The following is a 17,524-nucleotide window of genomic DNA, read 5'->3' as shown; positions in this document are numbered from 1 at the left end:
CATTATGTTGTTGGTCTGTTTTTTTTAAGTAGCTTTCGATAGTATAGTGCTTAAAATAAGGTAACTCCCTAGTTCTCTTCAGTGTAATTTTACTTTTTTCGGTTTAGAATTATGGACAAAAATGAATGAGGCAAATCCTAATTTATTTATTAGAAAACTCAGAGCTGGCACTATGAGCTGATGATCTAAAAAAAATGAGAAAATTGACTGTTAATGCAAATAAGATCATGATGATGAATGATTTCAAATGATACAAGAAAGTTGCAACATTAAAAATATGTATTGTAATATTGCTGTTATCAGCCCCATAAATCAAAATCCAATGCTCTCATGATGTTTGTGTTCAAACTGGCCCCTTGCAATGAGCAGGGGAGAGTGAAGAATACTTACCCAGATACGTGCTTTATTCTGCCAATTTAAGGTGTATTTTTTTGGAAAGCCCTCAGACAGTAGTGCATGGTTTATGAGGGGGGGTTATTGGTTTAGTTAAAGGCAATAACTACATAGAGCACCTGTTGGAGTCTGGTTGAAGATACATCCAGCGAAGAGGAGGGTGGGGTTGGGGGTTACAAACAAACATTTGGTTAAATCAACAAAAATAAGTCTCGAATCGTTCCGAAATTCAAATATTTCCGGGCATTTCAAATCAAACTTATGGAAAATGTAGAAATACTGTATTAAAAACAAAGATATTTTGAAAGTAAAATTGGCATTGTCAAGTGTTTTGAATGAGTGGAACATTTTGATGTTTGAAGGCTTTGAATCCGTTGACTTTTAAGTGTTAAGTGTGGAATAATAAAGCTGAAAATTTTTGGAAGAACAAATTTACTCTGAAAACATCAGACCCAAACATTCTCCACCTTAGATTTTGATATGCACTTACATGTACGTAATAAAGCAAATGAAAAACCACTCTCCACAATTCTATCTGGCACTAGTGGTGTGTCTAAATCAGAACTAATCTTGGGGATAAAGTGAGAAAAATGTTGAGAGTTGCGACATGCAGCTTTATTCAACTGAGAAAAAAAAAAAAAAGAATTCGGTAACGTTTCCGGGTCAAAATCCCATTCAAACTGCCTGTAGCCACCTAAATGATACCAGCCACTGATCAGAAGCTCAACTGAAACAGCTGTGTACAAAAAAAAGAACATTTAATGTGTAGCAGCACCAATATGCAACACAACAGCGAGCGAAGATGAACCCTTTACAGTATGCAGTATGTCATGGAACGTCGCGGATCAACAATATTACAGAAGAACAGATAACAGTGCAGGTGCCTTTGGCAGCTCTGTGTCGTCCGCTATTAGTAAAGTGTGTATGAAATCTGGATAGTTGATTGCTGTATAAAGAAAAGTGCACCAGGGTGTCTACTGGCCACAAGTCAACGATTAACAAGAGCCTGAGTGTTATCTTTGGTAGGTGATTGCAAATTATTCCTCATTTAGCATATTTAGTGTGCCTCAGAATCTGTTATTCGAGTAATGCTCCCCCGACATTCTGCAGTATACAACGCGTCATTGTCTGGGGGTTCTTAAGACACAGTGGGGAGAAAGTGAGAGAGACACGCAAAGAACACAAACTGCTTTTAAAGGCACCATGAGTGAACAAACAAAAGGTATCAAAACACACTCTCATCTTATGTCATGAGGCATGATGAAACGTTCCAAAACAAATGTTAGCAATCAAAGTTAAAGTAACTTTGTTGTCAATCAAGGCCTCTAGAGAAGCGCCCAAAGCTGAATGGAGAACAGTCTCCTCACAGGAACAACAAGGAAAACGAATCCAAACTGGCACAATGGTTTTCATCTCAAACCTCCACAGACTCAAAGAAATGGTCTAGCTCCTCCCACCACTGATGACAAAGCGATTTACGGCCAGTTGACACGCAAGGCTCCATCCATGTCGTCGAAGGTGGCTGTTTTCTGTTGGTAACGTGACTGACTGAAAAGAGGGCCAATCTATGCAGCACTTGTGGTATTGATGTTTTACATGTCCGTCTGCTTACATGGATTCTTGTGCTGGGTTTGATTGGTATGTTGTAGTGGGAGCTGATTGTTGTTGCTTTCTTTTGTTAGCTGTGCAGTGTCCCACTCGCTGGGGCACACCATGGCCTTGTCCTCTGCGATGAAGCGGAGGGAGCAGACCTCTGCAGCACGAGCCGGCGAGGAGGTAGGCGAGCGGGGAACCAGGGGCGGAGTCCGTGAAGCAGGGCAAGTCTCCAGCCTGTCGTTCTCCACCTCGGGCAAAGGGCTGATGGCGGCGAAACGCGCGTGGTAGTCGCCTCCGCCAGAGCCGTGGCTACACGACGTTTTCATGCTCTCCCGATCAGAACAGCTCAACTCGGAGAAGTGGCTGGAGTGGGAGTCCGAAACGGAGGCTAGACTGCCGCTCAGAGAAGGAGAGTCACACTCTAAAGTGTTAGGGCTACGCTGCCCCAAAACCTGAGCATCCAAGTCCTCCTTTGGCTCGTTCATCTTTGTGCCTCTGTTCCCCTTCTTGTGCAGTTTGCCGTTGCTCTTTTTGACTCCCGGGTTGGTAGAGGAAAGGCATTTGGCAGCTGCTCCGTGGCCCTCCGGGGTCGAGCAGTCGTTAGATGGGCAGTTCGAGCAACAGTGGCCAATGTGGTTGCTGTCATCCACACTGCTGCTGCCGCTGTGGTTGCGCAGCTTGGCAGGTTTGGATTCAATGTCCACTTGGACTTCCATACTGTTCCCATCCCTAAGAATAAGGACGGTTGTGGGGGCAATGAGACAAAGAGAGGTAATACATTAAGAAAAACATATAACACATTTAGTCTTCTTACCTTTCAAGTGGAATGTGAGCATTTAGAATAGATCCTGCCATCGCTTTAGTGCTTGCATTGTCGCTGACTGCACTGAGGCTGACAGTGCCAGATTCACCACTGAGACTGCAATGGTCCTTTTGCACATCAGCTTGCACTTCCAACCTGGAAGAGAGAATTGTTTTGACAAGGCACTAACATCGACATGGAAAGCTCACAGTCGGGGTCACCGTCTGTGTACCTGCTTAAGTAGTGGACCATGGCGCTGCCCGAGAGGCTGCCAGTGATGCTGGCTCCGGCGAGGGCTGTGGTGGATGCCGTTTCACTCAGGTTGTCCCTCATGGCCCCAAGTCGGTCCATTTGGCTGCCACTGGCACTTAAACTGCCTGTCAGACCTCCAACACTGCCTTCGCTGATGCTGGGATTGTTTCTAGTGTCTGCCACAGATGTGGAATCTACAAATGATAAAATCATAAAATGCAAAGGGTGTTGAAAGCAAAACTCCACTGTGTGTGTGTGAATTAAGAATCAAGATCTGAACAAATATTCATGACAATGTCCTTGGATCATGATAAGGAAACAAGTACAAACAAAATGGAAAAGAAAACATCTAGATTTGGTTTTGGGCAGGACGGTAGCTAATGGTTAAGCACATCAGTCTTGCAGTTCTAAGTTTTGGGAATTTGACCTCATTTCCTTTCCCATACTCCAGGGTATAAGTGGTGTGAGGCACACTTTTGGTTTGTACGCGAGTTGAGGTTAGCTTACCAGTTGCTGCTGTCCCAGTGGCGACATTCATGTCATTCTCATCATCAAATTCTATCCGAACACCTTTTCCATTGCCTGTGGAGACGCCACAGCCTCCGCTCCGGCACAAAGAGATGGGCACCACACCGTAAACATAAGCAAGCATAATGGGAACTCCAATGCCTGGAAAACAAGTGACAAACATAAGTCAAAAAGAAGAGCTACTAATTAATGGAATAAGATGGAAGAAACATAAGCGTAAACTGACCAACAGTGACTGCTGCAACCACTGGAGACACAATGACAGAAAGTGTCACACCTCCTGCAATCACGAGATTCCTTTTGTGTTTGGTGATATCTTTACCTTCATAGCGATTATGAATCTGGGGAGTTAAAAATATCGTGAATTTCTCACAAAGAATCCAAAGGGACAATGCTGTGTGCATAAATAGATGTTTGTGTTGCGATTTACAAAACAAGGACCGAATATTGAGAGTAGAGGGTATTTATGTACACTTTAGTCAAACTTTGTGATTTTGGCGTCTTGTAATCATAAAAAGATGATTATTGAAGACACAGTGTGGTGTGTTTGCGAGTTCCTGACGTGAAAGTGCCATGAATGCACCATGTTGCTTGTGCTGCATGAGTGTGACGTGTATGTGATAGGGCTAGGAGCCTGCTTAAGCTCTTTAATGACACCTCACTAAACCTCTGGTAAGGTAAGCCAAGTTGGCGAGAAGGTAAGACAAGCTAGCTGTCACGCCACCATGTGGGCCTATTTCAGAATAAAAGCATCTAATGGTATTGCACTGGCTTCAATGTATTGGTTGATAAGCTTCTACGCATTTTGAAGCGACCCACTACCATGACTGAAACTGGCGATATCGTGATGCTGTACAGTGTTGACTAAAATAACGGGGGAGCTTCATCATCATATTCCAAATGTTCCAGTGAATGTTTGCAATCTCACCTTTCTTCCCACATAAACAGGGATGCCAATAACCATAGCAGGGATCGCTATACCAGCGATCAGTGCAATACCAACAGGGGCACCAACCAGTGTTCCCAACTGCCAAAGAATCTTCTTCTTTCTACTCCATGGTTTCTTCCCCCAAAAAGTACAACCTGACGGACTGGGAAAATGTTTAAAAAAAAAAAAAAAATGCATTCATAAACATGTGGGTGTTTGTTGACCAAAAATGACATTTCTTCCTTTAATTTTGATGAAATCATGACTTTTTTTTTTGCTTCCATTCTGAGTCAACTCACACGCAATCCATGTTACATAATTGCGCAACATTTCAATTGAGTGTAAATTGATAAGTCATGCATGCTGAAATAGAAACGTGACATAGTTGTATTAGTTTCTCAGACACTATTAGTAGTGTAAGGCTAAAAAAGTGAAAAAATGAAAATAATGATATAAACTATAGAGGGTGTCAGTATATTAGATGGCAGACATTTTTATATCCAATATAATATCGCACAGCTCTGCCCCGTTCATTGATAGTCCTGAGCAGGCAGTTACTCACCTCAAGTAATGTAGGTCTGAGATCTCTTTCATGCAAAGCCAGCAGAACTCACAGCCACAGACAGCACAGGTCATGTGGTTACAGCTGCCATCATTCATTTTGATAATATAAGCAGCGCAGCGTGGGCATGGCTTGATGTCATCGGCTGTGGGCAAGACGGAACAAAAGAGAAATCAAAACAATTATGTCAGTTTAGAAGACATACGGTTTATTCCAGTGGAACATCAACAGTTCAACGTTCTCAATTATATACTTTCGAAACAGCCCGACCATTTCTAGGAAAATATGTCTTCAAAGTTCAAACGTGTCATGACGCCATTACAGTTTTGCTTGTGTTGAGTCAATCAACCTGTGGCCGCGCTCTCTTGGCTGGAGCTGAGGGATGACGAGCGAACCGTCCGGAGGCGAAGACTTTGGGCTCTCTGCTGTCGTGCTGCGTCACAGGTTTGGTTGGGGTGCCACAACTGCTTGCAGAGATAACAGAACTCTGTACCACAACTCTCCCTCCCGCAGGTGATTTTGGGGCAGCTAGCACAACCAAAGGCAATAACCGCATACCTAGCAGAAAAGAACAGGGTGGTCATGACACGAACATGGTGTGCATGCTTGTGCATATAATGTCATATTTGATGATAGTTGCTAATATGGTTGATGCAACCCTGCTGCCAAAGAACCTCAAGCTAGTTGCACTTAGATTTTGATCTTCATGGTGGTTTGCAAGCAATGATGATTTTAGTCATTGAGATTTACCTATCGTTTCACATTGCAACTGGAAATTAAAAAAAAGATCTGTAAAACATCTGTCTGATAATGCTGATCTTGTTTAAATCAATTAATCCTTACCTAGCTGAGGAATTCTTTTAAGGTGTTTGATCATTTCGTTTCCGTTTTCAGCCTTGGTTTCCTCATTCCAGTGAATCGCAATTTTTTTATTCGATTTATTAATTCAAAATGCTTACCCACAATCGGGCGCCGGACACCAACGGCAGTCAGGGTCAGCCACCAACCACCTTCTGAGCATGAACTCTTCATATTTCTCCATCAGACTCCGGTCGCCGAGAATCATGCAGATGTCATGTGGATTGAAACGCTCCGAGCACTCGGGGCAACTAATGTTGACACGCGACTCTGAGATTTCAATGCGCAGGTACTGTCGAAGGCAGTCAACGCAAGAGCGGTGGTGACAAGTCATGATGTCAGGGAAACTCTCCCTCGAGCGTTGCAGAAGGCAGAGGGGGCACTCCAAAAGCTCCGTCTCCATTCCACTCCCCGTCTTGGGAGAAGACGGGGTGGAGGCAGTAACACAAGGTCCAGAGGCAGATGAGGTGGAGGCAGCAACATAAGCGGCAGAGGGAGCTTCGGTCCCAGCCACAGTGAAGAAGGCAGAGGTCTTTTCGCAACACATCTCAGAGTGGATGTTTTCAATGCTAGCGATGCCATCTACACCGGTAAGCCCATCCGGCCCGGGGTTTTGAAGCTCACGAGATTTTCGCTGTACTGATTTGGCCTCCCGCCCTCGCCATCTAAACAGAGAAGCCAGGGATAGGCGTCTTTTCTTGGGAGCTTTCTTCACAGAGGAAATGGAAATGGAGGAGGCGGTGGATTGCAGATCCCTGTCAGAGCCCATGACCCCGCCACTACCACTGCCAAACTGATGGTGCTTAGCTAAGCTCATTTCACCAGGATGACCAGAGGGGTGGGCCAGCGAGGATCCAGGGCAGGCAAGCCTGTTCCTCACATGTGCCGGGGGATCAGGGAGGAGAGCGGGGCTGGATGAAAGGCTATGGTGATGATGGATGCGGGTGGGGGGATGTGGTTCAGGGTGGGGGGAGCGGGCTCCGGAGGGCCTTTCTGTACTCAAGGCATGGTGGCTTCTCCTGATCAACCTCGAAGTCACATCTAATAGTTGGATGATTGCGGAAAAGTAGTCACTTGGTCAGAAACCGATGCAACACAACCTAGCAAGAGAAAGGAATAGTAGGAGGGGAGTTAGAGATGAACCCATACTAATACAATAATTATTTTCAGGTTTTTAGGACTTAGTCTTAACATCAAAACCTGGCATTTGAACAGAACTGTATAGACTTCATCTAGGCCGCTATACTGTAGCAAGGAGATTAGACAGGCGGCAATGCGCTACACAGTGATGGCAGCTTTGACGACAAACAAACTGGTGAAATACACAGCAGCTGAGCCGGCGTAGTAGCTAGCCAGACGACATGACTGTGGCTGCATTCCTGGCCTGCCTGTCCTCTGTGTAATGTTGCCTTCATGCACATTCTGTGGCTTCTTTGGGACGAGCGACAGTCGCAACATTGAAGGGGCTCATGAACAATAAAGGTTTGGATTGGTGAATAGGTGATTAAAAGCTGTTTTTTGTCTTAAGTATAAAAACAGCATGATATGAACTTAAGGTGAGATTAATGTGTGGCAACTGAAGGCTCCCATTGGGACACTGTTAAAATAAGAAGAAGCAGACATATCCATGGCTAATAGTTGGATTAGGAAAAGACCGTGTTCAACAATCAACTAAATTTATGTGAACATTGTTACTAATGCTCACATAAACGTCTGAGAACAATCATAAGAATTAGGCTCTCTATGGCGGACTTGCATACAGTTTTTCTCATGCCAGATTTATGTTCTTTGCTAAATCCCAAAGATATGAACACAATGTGTTCCGAGAGGATTTCCATAAGCTGAATTGTTCATAGGTCATTCTATATTAAATTTGAATCTCTAGCAGTGGTTCTCAATCTTCTTTCAGTAATGTACCCCATGAGATTTTTTTTCCCGCAGCCAAACAGCACAATGCTTTTTTTGGGGGATTGAAAACAGAAAATAAAAGACGCCAGACATTTGCATGTACTTTTCTTCTCACAAGAGAATTTCCTTGCAACACAATAAAACACTTCAAGTGTTGCCAAATGTCTGGCGACCATTTGTTGAGTTTTGCCGACCTTGAACGAACCCTGATTTGAGTGCACGTTTTGCTGTCTTTGCCGACAGTCAAAAAAAAAAAAAATATTTGGACCCTCAGTTCAAGATTTTGAAAACTGAGCAACAAGGACAACTATTCTAGTCTGGTGTATTTCTTCCCCCAATCACTACTAGAATTCTAAACGTTTAACTGCTTGACATGCCTAGCAACCAAGAAGTAAATTCTGTACAGGATATTCTTGTTCTCTACCTCCATTGTCACCTTGCTTGTCTTGTTCTAATCAAATTTTAAATTTGCAAAGATTACGCCTTATGTCATCCGTTAAAACAGAGACAATTTGTCACATGTAATCTCACTATGACTCATCTGTCTGCTCAAAATGGTGCCCATTTTTTTGAATGGTGACAGCAGCGGCAAAAGTGTGGTCACAAAACTGCTTTTTTTTATGACAGTAATTTATAGTGCATCTTGGCAAGACACACAAAAAGGTAATGCCATTCAAATCCCTTATCACCTATTGTGTTGACATCTATCATTTGTATCACAACAGCTCCCTGTTGTGTTGACCTGGCCAACACACCCTAACCTTGCAGCTGTGTTTACAGTAGGCCAAAAGATGGGAAAGCATTGACAGCTCCTGATTAACACACACACAAACACACACACACCGCTGGACAGCTCACATGCACAAACACACTATTGGAAAGATCATCATGCTAGGCCGATGACCTTTCTTTGGAAGAACACACACTGGACTGGCCTGTGTAACGTGAGGCAACATTTAACATTCATTCCTCAGAATAGACAGTGAATCTGAAGTTTTCATTTTTCAGCAATCTATACTACTTCATTTTGAGAACGAGAGCGAAAACAAGAACTGATCACAAAAGAAACATGTTGCACAAGCATGATGATGTTCTATATTTCGCTTCCCTGCAAAGTTTGAAGAACAAAATCAAGTATGACGCTTGTGGTTTGCTTAAGAGCGTAAAGTCCAGCCCAATGTTGTGCTTGTTTCCACTTTAGGTAAGGACAATAACAGGGTGTGCTGTGCAAGGGAAAAAATAAAGATTTTGCTTACTTTGGCAGATTAAGCCAAGCATCTCAGAAAACGAAAGGGCAGCTGGAAAGGTGGCTTTCACAACAATAGCCTACACTTTTTATTTTACGTATAAAAGGAAATGGTGGTAGAGATTTGGGGCTCATTCTACTATTGTTGTTGCTTTCAGTTTCCTATAATCGTAATGTGTATTATTTGAATGTGTCAAGTTTGTGAGGGGGCAGCCATCCTTATGGTTATAAAGGGTCACAAAAGGCCATGTTACACCGAGAAGAACAAATACCAAATGTCATTTAGCTAGTACGAGCGTATCTCTAAAGTCTCTTCGATTTCAGTACTTGTCACTCTACCATCTGGCACTAGTTATGATGGGCGTAGTTGAAGCAAAACGCATTGCTGCTAGCAGATTTACCACATTGTTAGAGTTTTACCAAGGTTAAATTATACTGGTTAATACAGTAAACCACACAAAAATCGTAATTAATAGTAGGTAGCTGGCGCAATTTATAACCTAAGTAAGCAAACTGTGATGGTGCGGAACTGTTCACGGGTTTTGGGTTCTTCCTAACTAGCTGCACAATTGAGAGTTCGTGTCAATTTATATTTGTTTTTTATTTCTATTTAAATTTAGGAGCAAGACTTCGGCTGCTGTGTTCAATTGTACTTGGTACGCCTGTGCTGCCCGACGTAAACCCGAGTTTGAGGCAGCCAAGGTTGCCAACCACTAGCGTGCATCAAGCTAGCAAGGTTAGCTTGGAAAAGAGAACATACCCACTGGTGCCATTCGCTTTTCCCCCCGAGCAGTCACGATGAATGAAGGCAAGGCTTTTCGTAAAAAAATAAAAATGCCGTAATCCTGGTGCAGTACCGCAAAGTACTTTCCACCGGCGATTGCACTTGCACAGGATTTCCAGGCACCCAGTCCGGGCTCGCATCACTGGTAGTGAGACCAGCGGCGAACCAAAGCAGAAGCTCAAGCTGTAGCCCCAACTCGCAAATTCAAATTTCATCGCGAGAGTTTGGGAGTTAGTGCGGCGTGGTCCTAACAGGTCCACTAAGCAAACAATATATAGAGAACCTAATGAGAGCAAAATAGAGGTCTAAAATACACCAGGAAAAAAAAATCTGCAAACGGAGGGATTAATTTGAGACCTGTATTGCCCCATTCATGCATTTTACCCCAAAACAGAATGGCATTTTACCCCAAAACAGAATGATGCAAAGTATAAAAAAAAATATGGCGATATATTTTTCGTCTACTTGTTTGCAGACAGGCAAATGCAGATTCACTAATTCGTGAATTTTCCTGTATGATTTCAAAACCCTTAATTAAGGTTTATATTTTACATCTGCATCAAATAGAAAGTTTCAATATATGCAGATTGGTTTTTATCTATACTTAAAACCTGGTTAGGACGTTTGTCAGTTCTATGGTATCAATGTCCATGTCATTGGTCCATATTACAGTAGGCACGTGATCCATGGTCTGTGGCTTCTCAAATACAGGTAGCAATCAGGACTTGGTCAAGGCTGCCCCACAGTACAGAGGAAAGTTGATTATGCAATTTTGTTACAAAACATTTTACTCATCTATAAATACAAAATTACACCAAGTATTTGACACTGTCAGATAGATTTCTTATGTATGATTCAGTTCTATACCATTGCAAAACATTACAGAAAAAAAAAAGTTTTTATCTGCATTGTGTTCCATAACACTTGCTTGTCTTGGCTGCTGCATTGAGTGGTCATGTTGCGATTGTCAGAGTTCCTAACAGTATTTTTTGTTTAAAGAATCGTTTAGTGCGGTGCAATGGTACATTCCAGTACCGGACCTCCTACAGTGCACAATTCAATAGTCAGATGTGTAAATTTTGACTCAACCAAAAGTTTAAATTTGGACAACAATAATTCACACACAATTTGAATGAGAATTTATTAGCCAGTAGTTAACTATAAACTTTCAAAAATGCTCTGGTACCTCCATCCAATACCATGGCTGATATTTTGAGCATTGACACAGTAAAATGACATAAAACAGAAGAACGCATTCAAATTTAATTCAATTTTAGCTATTTTGCTTTTTTTTAAAGAATTTTTTTGTATATGATCAAGGTCTAGTCAAACCTTACCTAGACCTGGCAGAGTAAATGGTTTGCTTTTTTTTAAGAAAAAAATTTATCATTTTGCAATGTTTTCAGTGTTTTAGGTTTTTCAATGTTTACTTTTTTTTCTCTTTTTCCATCGGTGAAGCAGGTTTCAAAAGCTCAATCTGTAGAGAAGAACAAGAAATATTTATTTTAATAAGATGCTAATCTTGGGCGTTGTGGTCGAACCAGACTTCTGACACACCTTAGACACTGGGAACACCAGCAGGAGTGGTGGACTTCTGAGCAGCCTCTTTGGCTTGGTGAGCCTGGAGCACAGCAACTGCTTCATCCACCTAAATCGAAACAATATCTGATGAACAACTGCACACGAGTTGGTGATGAATCATAGCAGAGCTGGGTATGCTGGATGGAACACAACTGCAAAAAGTTTGAACCCAGTATTGGGTAGGTTAAGACATTCATTGACCTTTGAGCGCAAGGATTCGGGCGATTCAAGCATGTGAAGAAGCTCAGAGTTGTCGATCTCCAGCAGCATGCCAGTGATCTTGCCCGCCAGACTGGGGTGCATGTTCTGAATCAGGGGGAACAGTCGCTCACCTGAAAGAACAAGTGTGCTCTTTAGTAAGATGTATAATGGGTCCAGCGAAACATTAATTTCTCCCAAAACAAGCAACTAAAATACTGACCCAGCATCTGCTTCTGTTCCTGAGGAGGGGCAGCAGCTAGCATGGAGGCAGTCAGTGGCTCCTGTCCTTGGACGTGGACAGCAGGCTAAAAAACAAAAATACATCCCATCATCACCCTTATCAACATGTCAGGGTAAATGTGCAGAGAGGAGCGTGCACGCATGCAGACAAAGGCAGACAGTACCAGCTTGTTTTCAATAAAAACATGAAGAAAACACTTCTACTTCCATAAGTGATGACAGAACCAATTAAGTTTGTAAGTAGAGGTACCACTGTAAATGGTTTTAGATAGTCTTGAGGTGCATTTAAGCAAAACTGTAAGCAAATTTAACTATGAACCTGCTGCATGGTGACTTGAGGCTGGGAGGCCATGTGCTGCTGAGGATTGCGGACACTGGCGGCATATTTGTAGTGTGGCATTGCACGCACTGGGGCGGCAGTGGCCGAAGCACTGGCAGGGCGCTGGCTGAGGGCCTGGGTGGCTGCAGTGCAGATAACAAATTGAAAGGGGTTGGGGGGAATACAACCTCTAAATGTTATTTTGATAAAATCCCAGGCTAATGTAAAGACATTAGTTATACTCACGCATGCGTTGAGAGGCCATCATGCGTGGGACCTGGGTGTTGGTGGCGGCAGTGGGACGGATGGTGCTGAAAGTCTGAGGCCTGGGCGCTGAAGGCCGCATGGCATTGGGCATGTTCTGGAAGTCTGGAGATAGAAAATGGTGTTTTAGATCTTAACATCAACAAAACTAAATATATCATCAACAATGCAAATGATCACTTACGCTGTGGGCGCACAGCCTGAGTGGCCCATCGAGGGCTGGGACGCAGTTGGGCCAACTGGTTGGCAGAGTAATATGCAGCACGGTTTTGAGCCTAAAGACAAATGCCAATATATGATCATCTCTTTGAAAACAGTGAATTCCTAATTATTAAGAGATAACCAGCCACAGAACCGAGATAAAAAAAAAAATCCAAAATGCTTGACGTTGCAGGACTCACCGGAGGAATAGTTGTCATAAAATAGCCAGAAGGAGGAGCCGTTTGGTAAGGGTTGAGAACAGGGTTGGGCACAGCCCGGACGGTAGCCATCCTCTGCATGTACTGATTGGTTAGATGGGCCTGACGCTCTTCTTTGCGTTGAGCCAGAGCCACATACAATGGTTTAGTGGCAACTATACGCCCATTCATCTCAGTCACTGCTTTGGTGGCCTCTTCAGGAGAAGAAAAGCACACAAACCCAAAGCCTTTGCTGCGACCTCCCTCCATCATAACCTGAGGAGAAGAAACTCAAATTAAGTGCTGGTGAACTTCAATTCAACATTAGCTGTTCTATTCAAGACGACACCTTAGCACTTGTTATTGTTCCAAATGGGGAGAATTCCTTGCGTAGCCGCTCATCATCAAGGCCGTCATCCAAGTTTTTCACATACAGGTTGACACCCTGGCGAACAAGATCACAAGTTGCTTTCGAGTCGGAATTTTAAATTGCTGCACATGAGTTTAAAAAAAAAAGTCTTTCAATACAATTCCGAATGAATATAATTAGGTTTCGAGGACACAAAAACATTCCAAGTGCACTTCGAAACAAACCTGGTATCTGGTCATGCGATCCTGTTTCATCTGTTCAAATTTGCGCTTGAGCTCATTCTGGCGCTCCCCCTTTTTCTGGGCACGCCCAACATAAACTTGTCTGCCATTCAGTTCTTTACCGTTCATATCATCCACAGCCTACAAATAGATATATAATTAAAAGATATACATAATATCCACCGTTAGATGAAACATTGGCAAGTTTCTACCCCACGGTCCAAAGGACTTTATCCTTCCCTACCTTTTGTGCATCTTCATGTCTTTCAAAGCTGACAAAGCCAAATCCTTTGGATTTGCCACTTTCATCTGTCATAACGCGGATGCTGAGTGCTGGGCCTAAGGAAAAGAAAATTGGCAAAAACTGAATACAAGGCAGAGGACATTTTTGTTGATTTAGCCTGTGAAAATTTGATTTCATCCAATACTTACCATATTTTCCAAACAACTCCTTGAGCTTTTCATCATCCATATCCTCCCCAAAATTTTTGATATACACATTGGTGAATTCTCTTGCACGGGCTCCAAGTTCTGCTTCCCTCTCTTTACGTGACTTGAATCGCCCAACAAATCTATTGACCGGAAAAAAATAAACCATTAGCCAATATGTCTTGATTACAATTTGATTTAAATCTATAGCTATTATTTACATCATACTAGTTACTACTCAGTACATCTGGGGTATTCTAATTTGTATGACAGAGTTGTCATACAACATGGCAATGAGGTATGGGCCATTGATATTTTCTTCATCAAATATGTCAAAACGAATCCAATGTAGTCAACATAAGTTCAGCAATTTGATTTAGTTGAAACAGCCCAGACCTCAGTCTTGTAGAAGCCTTTTTCACATTACATTTGACAGAGCGTAGTACGCTCTCAGACTCGCTCATTGTGTGTGGTGAAGGGCTGGGACCACAAAACGGAGCGCTGCGGCACAACCAGGACTTCTGCCTACGCCCTGAATTGAGAATTTTATTGTTCGAGAATGGTGGCGTAACATCATATAGGCGTCTCCAAACGGAGAATAGCCAAGTGTGAGTAAGTGCAATTTTAGCTTATTTAAAGGTAACGAAGTCCTTAAAATATCCAAGTTCTGTAGAGTAATTAGTGTTTCCTTTGCTGCTTGTCTCCTTATAACAAGCAAAGCCGGGACTTTATTATTACGACGACAAATAAATCTTGTCAAGGTGTGGTCTAACCAGCAAAAAAAGATATATATATCTTTTACTCCAACAAACTGCGACATTAGCACTTCTAAATATGCACATATTGGCAACTCGGGTGTTGCAGTCTTTGTGTTGCAGAGCAACTCTTTCACACAAAGTGCAGTGTGAAAAGGGCTTCATGGGTGACAATTACATAGGAAATTGTTTTTGTATGTCGTTATTTTATTATATAGACAAATGCCTATGGATACACATGTTAATGTGTGACTAAATTACCTGGTAGTAAACTTTACCTTCGTTACGCAGTTCAAGAAATGAATTAACTTGATCTCAATATTTAAGTTTCTATACTGCATATTTTGCTTTACAGCAAAGAATTTTAAGCCTTGATACATTCAAACAAGATACTGTTCATTAGATTTTGTTAATCATTAAACACACAGTCATTTCATTTGATTAATATTAGTAAAACACTTCACTCAATATTGTCAATCATAATCCCACTTACACTTTTCTGTCATTGAGCAACATGCCATTCATTTTCTCAATGGCCCGCTCAGCAGCCTCGTGGGTCTCAAAGTGCACAAAGCCGTAACCCTTTGACCCATTTTCATCACAAACCACCTTGGAGAGGGAACATTGAGCACTTCAGTAACAATCTCCACCACCATGCATTGCAGTAAATACATTTGACCAACAATGAGATTCTATGTCATGCAAAGTAGTAGTGAGTATGCAAATCTTTCAAGCCACAGACTAACATGTGCACAAGACATGCTGCCAGCTCCACCTACCTTACAGGATAGGATATTTCCAAATGCTGAAAATGTATCATAGAGGGCCTTGTTATCTATGGACTTGTCCAGGTTCTTGATGAAGATGTTGCCCACTCCACTCTTCCTCAAAGAGGGGTCTCGTTGAGACCACATTATGCGAAGTGGCCTGCCTTTGATCACGTCAAAATTCATGGTGTCCAGGGCTCTCTCGGCTGAAAAGATCGGTATAATCAGTAAGCGATAAACACGGCAGTGCTCACATATTCGCTGACGAATGCATTCCTTTACTACAGTGGTGAACATGACTCGAACGCGACACTGATGTTGAGCTAGTTTGCAGTTTCATCATTACAACTAGCTTTCGACAATCGTTGAAGACTCACCGTCAGCTGGCTGCTGGAAGTTCACATATGCGTAACCAAGGGACCGACGGGTGATCATGTCCCTGCATACTCTAATAGATAAGATGGGCCCAGCCGGGCTGAATTTCTCGTAGAGCATGGCCTCGGTTACGTCTGGATGCAGGTCCCCCACATAGAGGGAGGCCATGGGATAGCTAGGAGCGCTAGGGTTCATGACGACGACGCGTGTTCAGACACGACACGTAATGACAATCGACGCTCTATTAAAGGTCTCAAAACGCCCGTCTTCAATGTGAAGCGGCTATTTTCTTTATCCCGTCGCAAACGACTGGGCGCCCAGACGAGTTTTTCTGTACGTTACCTCCCAAAGGTGGCAACGTGGGCTAGCTGGCCTGATTAGCAAAGCTATCGAAGCGTGGCCTAAGCGATGCGGCTCGTGGGACTTATTTAGTTGCGTATCGTTCACAAGCAAAACGAGATGCTGCGTAAACTCGCCAAGCTATCGAGACAATCAACAAGAATGACTAACACTGCTTCTAGAAACGTGGTAGACAGCGATTGAATTACTACCCACGCTTTCAATAATGGCGGTTATCTTCACGTTAGCGTGCTAAGGTCCGTCTAAGGTTCTTCTTTTACGCGTTGCTTGAGTTGGCAAATGAAATCCTGCTTCACCGATTTTTTTTTTCTTATAAAAATATGTCTGCGTGTGCGCTCTAGCTTTTGGTTTGTTTCATAATAATAAAATGTGTGCCGTGGCTAGCTACGGAGCACACCCAGCGCAGACGGATTACGGGAATGAAAGGAAGGTCGGTAGAGGTTGTTTCCCGATATCAGTCCAAACGTCGGGGCGGTCGACACTAAGTATGACGTCACAAGTCTCGCGATATCTTATGTTGCCTTCGAGACGCCTTTTATCATCTTCGGCTGCCCTCACGACGTCCACTTCTAACTCAGCCGCACCCATTTACTTTTTTTTTTTTTTAAAGAGATAACGCATTCGTTGAGCATTGTTGGAACAATTTCTTAATTTTAATTTTTTTCTCTTCTGTTAATGTGTTTTTCAAGTCAGAAAGTGGACCTCTAGAAAAATAGTCAAATTCACAAGACTACCATTATTAATGCAAAACCTCTAGCAGCTCTTTCATAATCCTTGGCAAAGGTGGTTGAAGAAGTGACATTTGATATTTCTGTGTACTACGGCTTCCTTCCACATTTCCAAACATCATTCCCAGGTCGCTAGCGGAGAGGATTTTTAAAAAAGCATCATTATGTACTGTATGCATAGCAATTTAAAAATACCATTCAAACTTGGCAGGGTTGACACTCTAACTCTAGGCTGTGCATCAAATTTTATTTGTATTTTGTTTGATACTTTTTTTCATTTTTCAGGGACTTGAAGAGAAATTATATAAACAAGAAAGCTACAATGTTGTTCCACAAACAAAAATACAGAATATAACTTTCCATTTGAAAAGTAAACTCTTCTGTGTGACCTTGGCTTCATGGTTTGATGAGACGTGGCTGCTTTTAACTTCCGCTGTAGATTTTGTTCAGTCTGCATTATGGGTAACCACACGCTTGTTGATCAGAGTCAGTGTTCAACATTTTGCATGAAAATGCTGATGTTAGTGGTATAACCAAGTCTACAAATACCAATGACTCACACAATAAAAACTACCATTGAAATTTCTATTTTGAGTTCTATACAATTAATCATTCCTGTGGACAGAAGAATATTGCGCAATAAAAACACAGCTCCAGTC

General features: G+C 42.5%; 2 protein-coding genes across 2 annotated transcripts; both read right to left on the bottom strand.

Moving 5' to 3' along the window:
• Positions 1-986: 986 nt before the first annotated feature.
• Positions 987-10,063, bottom strand: rnf19a (ring finger protein 19A, RBR E3 ubiquitin protein ligase). The gene is made up of 10 exons (XM_088386947.1): positions 9,834-10,063; positions 6,021-7,019; positions 5,411-5,619; positions 5,062-5,206; positions 4,500-4,662; positions 3,798-3,912; positions 3,551-3,712; positions 3,024-3,237; positions 2,804-2,947; positions 987-2,718 (listed from the first exon to the last, which is right to left on the bottom strand). Exons 2-10 carry the CDS (start codon positions 6,734-6,736, stop codon positions 1,986-1,988), a joined length of 2,601 nt encoding a protein of 866 aa, XP_088243073.1. The 5' UTR covers positions 6,737-7,019; positions 9,834-10,063; the 3' UTR covers positions 987-1,985.
• A 921-nt stretch (positions 10,064-10,984) lies between these two features.
• Positions 10,985-16,588, bottom strand: LOC148392227 (polyadenylate-binding protein 1A). Its single transcript, XM_088386208.1, has 15 exons — positions 15,780-16,588; positions 15,415-15,608; positions 15,129-15,244; positions 13,884-14,023; positions 13,696-13,790; positions 13,455-13,592; positions 13,210-13,305; positions 12,864-13,136; positions 12,647-12,737; positions 12,445-12,567; positions 12,199-12,341; positions 11,860-11,944; positions 11,640-11,770; positions 11,415-11,505; positions 10,985-11,334 (listed from the first exon to the last, which is right to left on the bottom strand). Exons 1-14 carry the CDS (start codon positions 15,970-15,972, stop codon positions 11,416-11,418), a joined length of 1,908 nt encoding a protein of 635 aa, XP_088242334.1. The 5' UTR covers positions 15,973-16,588; the 3' UTR covers positions 10,985-11,334; position 11,415.
• Positions 16,589-17,524: the final 936 nt, after the last annotated feature.

Source organism: Syngnathus floridae, chromosome 10 (assembly GCF_059516105.1).
Source record: "Syngnathus floridae isolate MCC-2025c chromosome 10, RoL_Sflo_1.0, whole genome shotgun sequence".
Classification (NCBI taxonomy): domain Eukaryota; kingdom Metazoa; phylum Chordata; class Actinopteri; order Syngnathiformes; family Syngnathidae; genus Syngnathus; species Syngnathus floridae.
The sequence above is the reverse complement of the archived record's forward strand: the minus strand, read 5'-3'. Positions and strand labels throughout refer to the sequence as shown.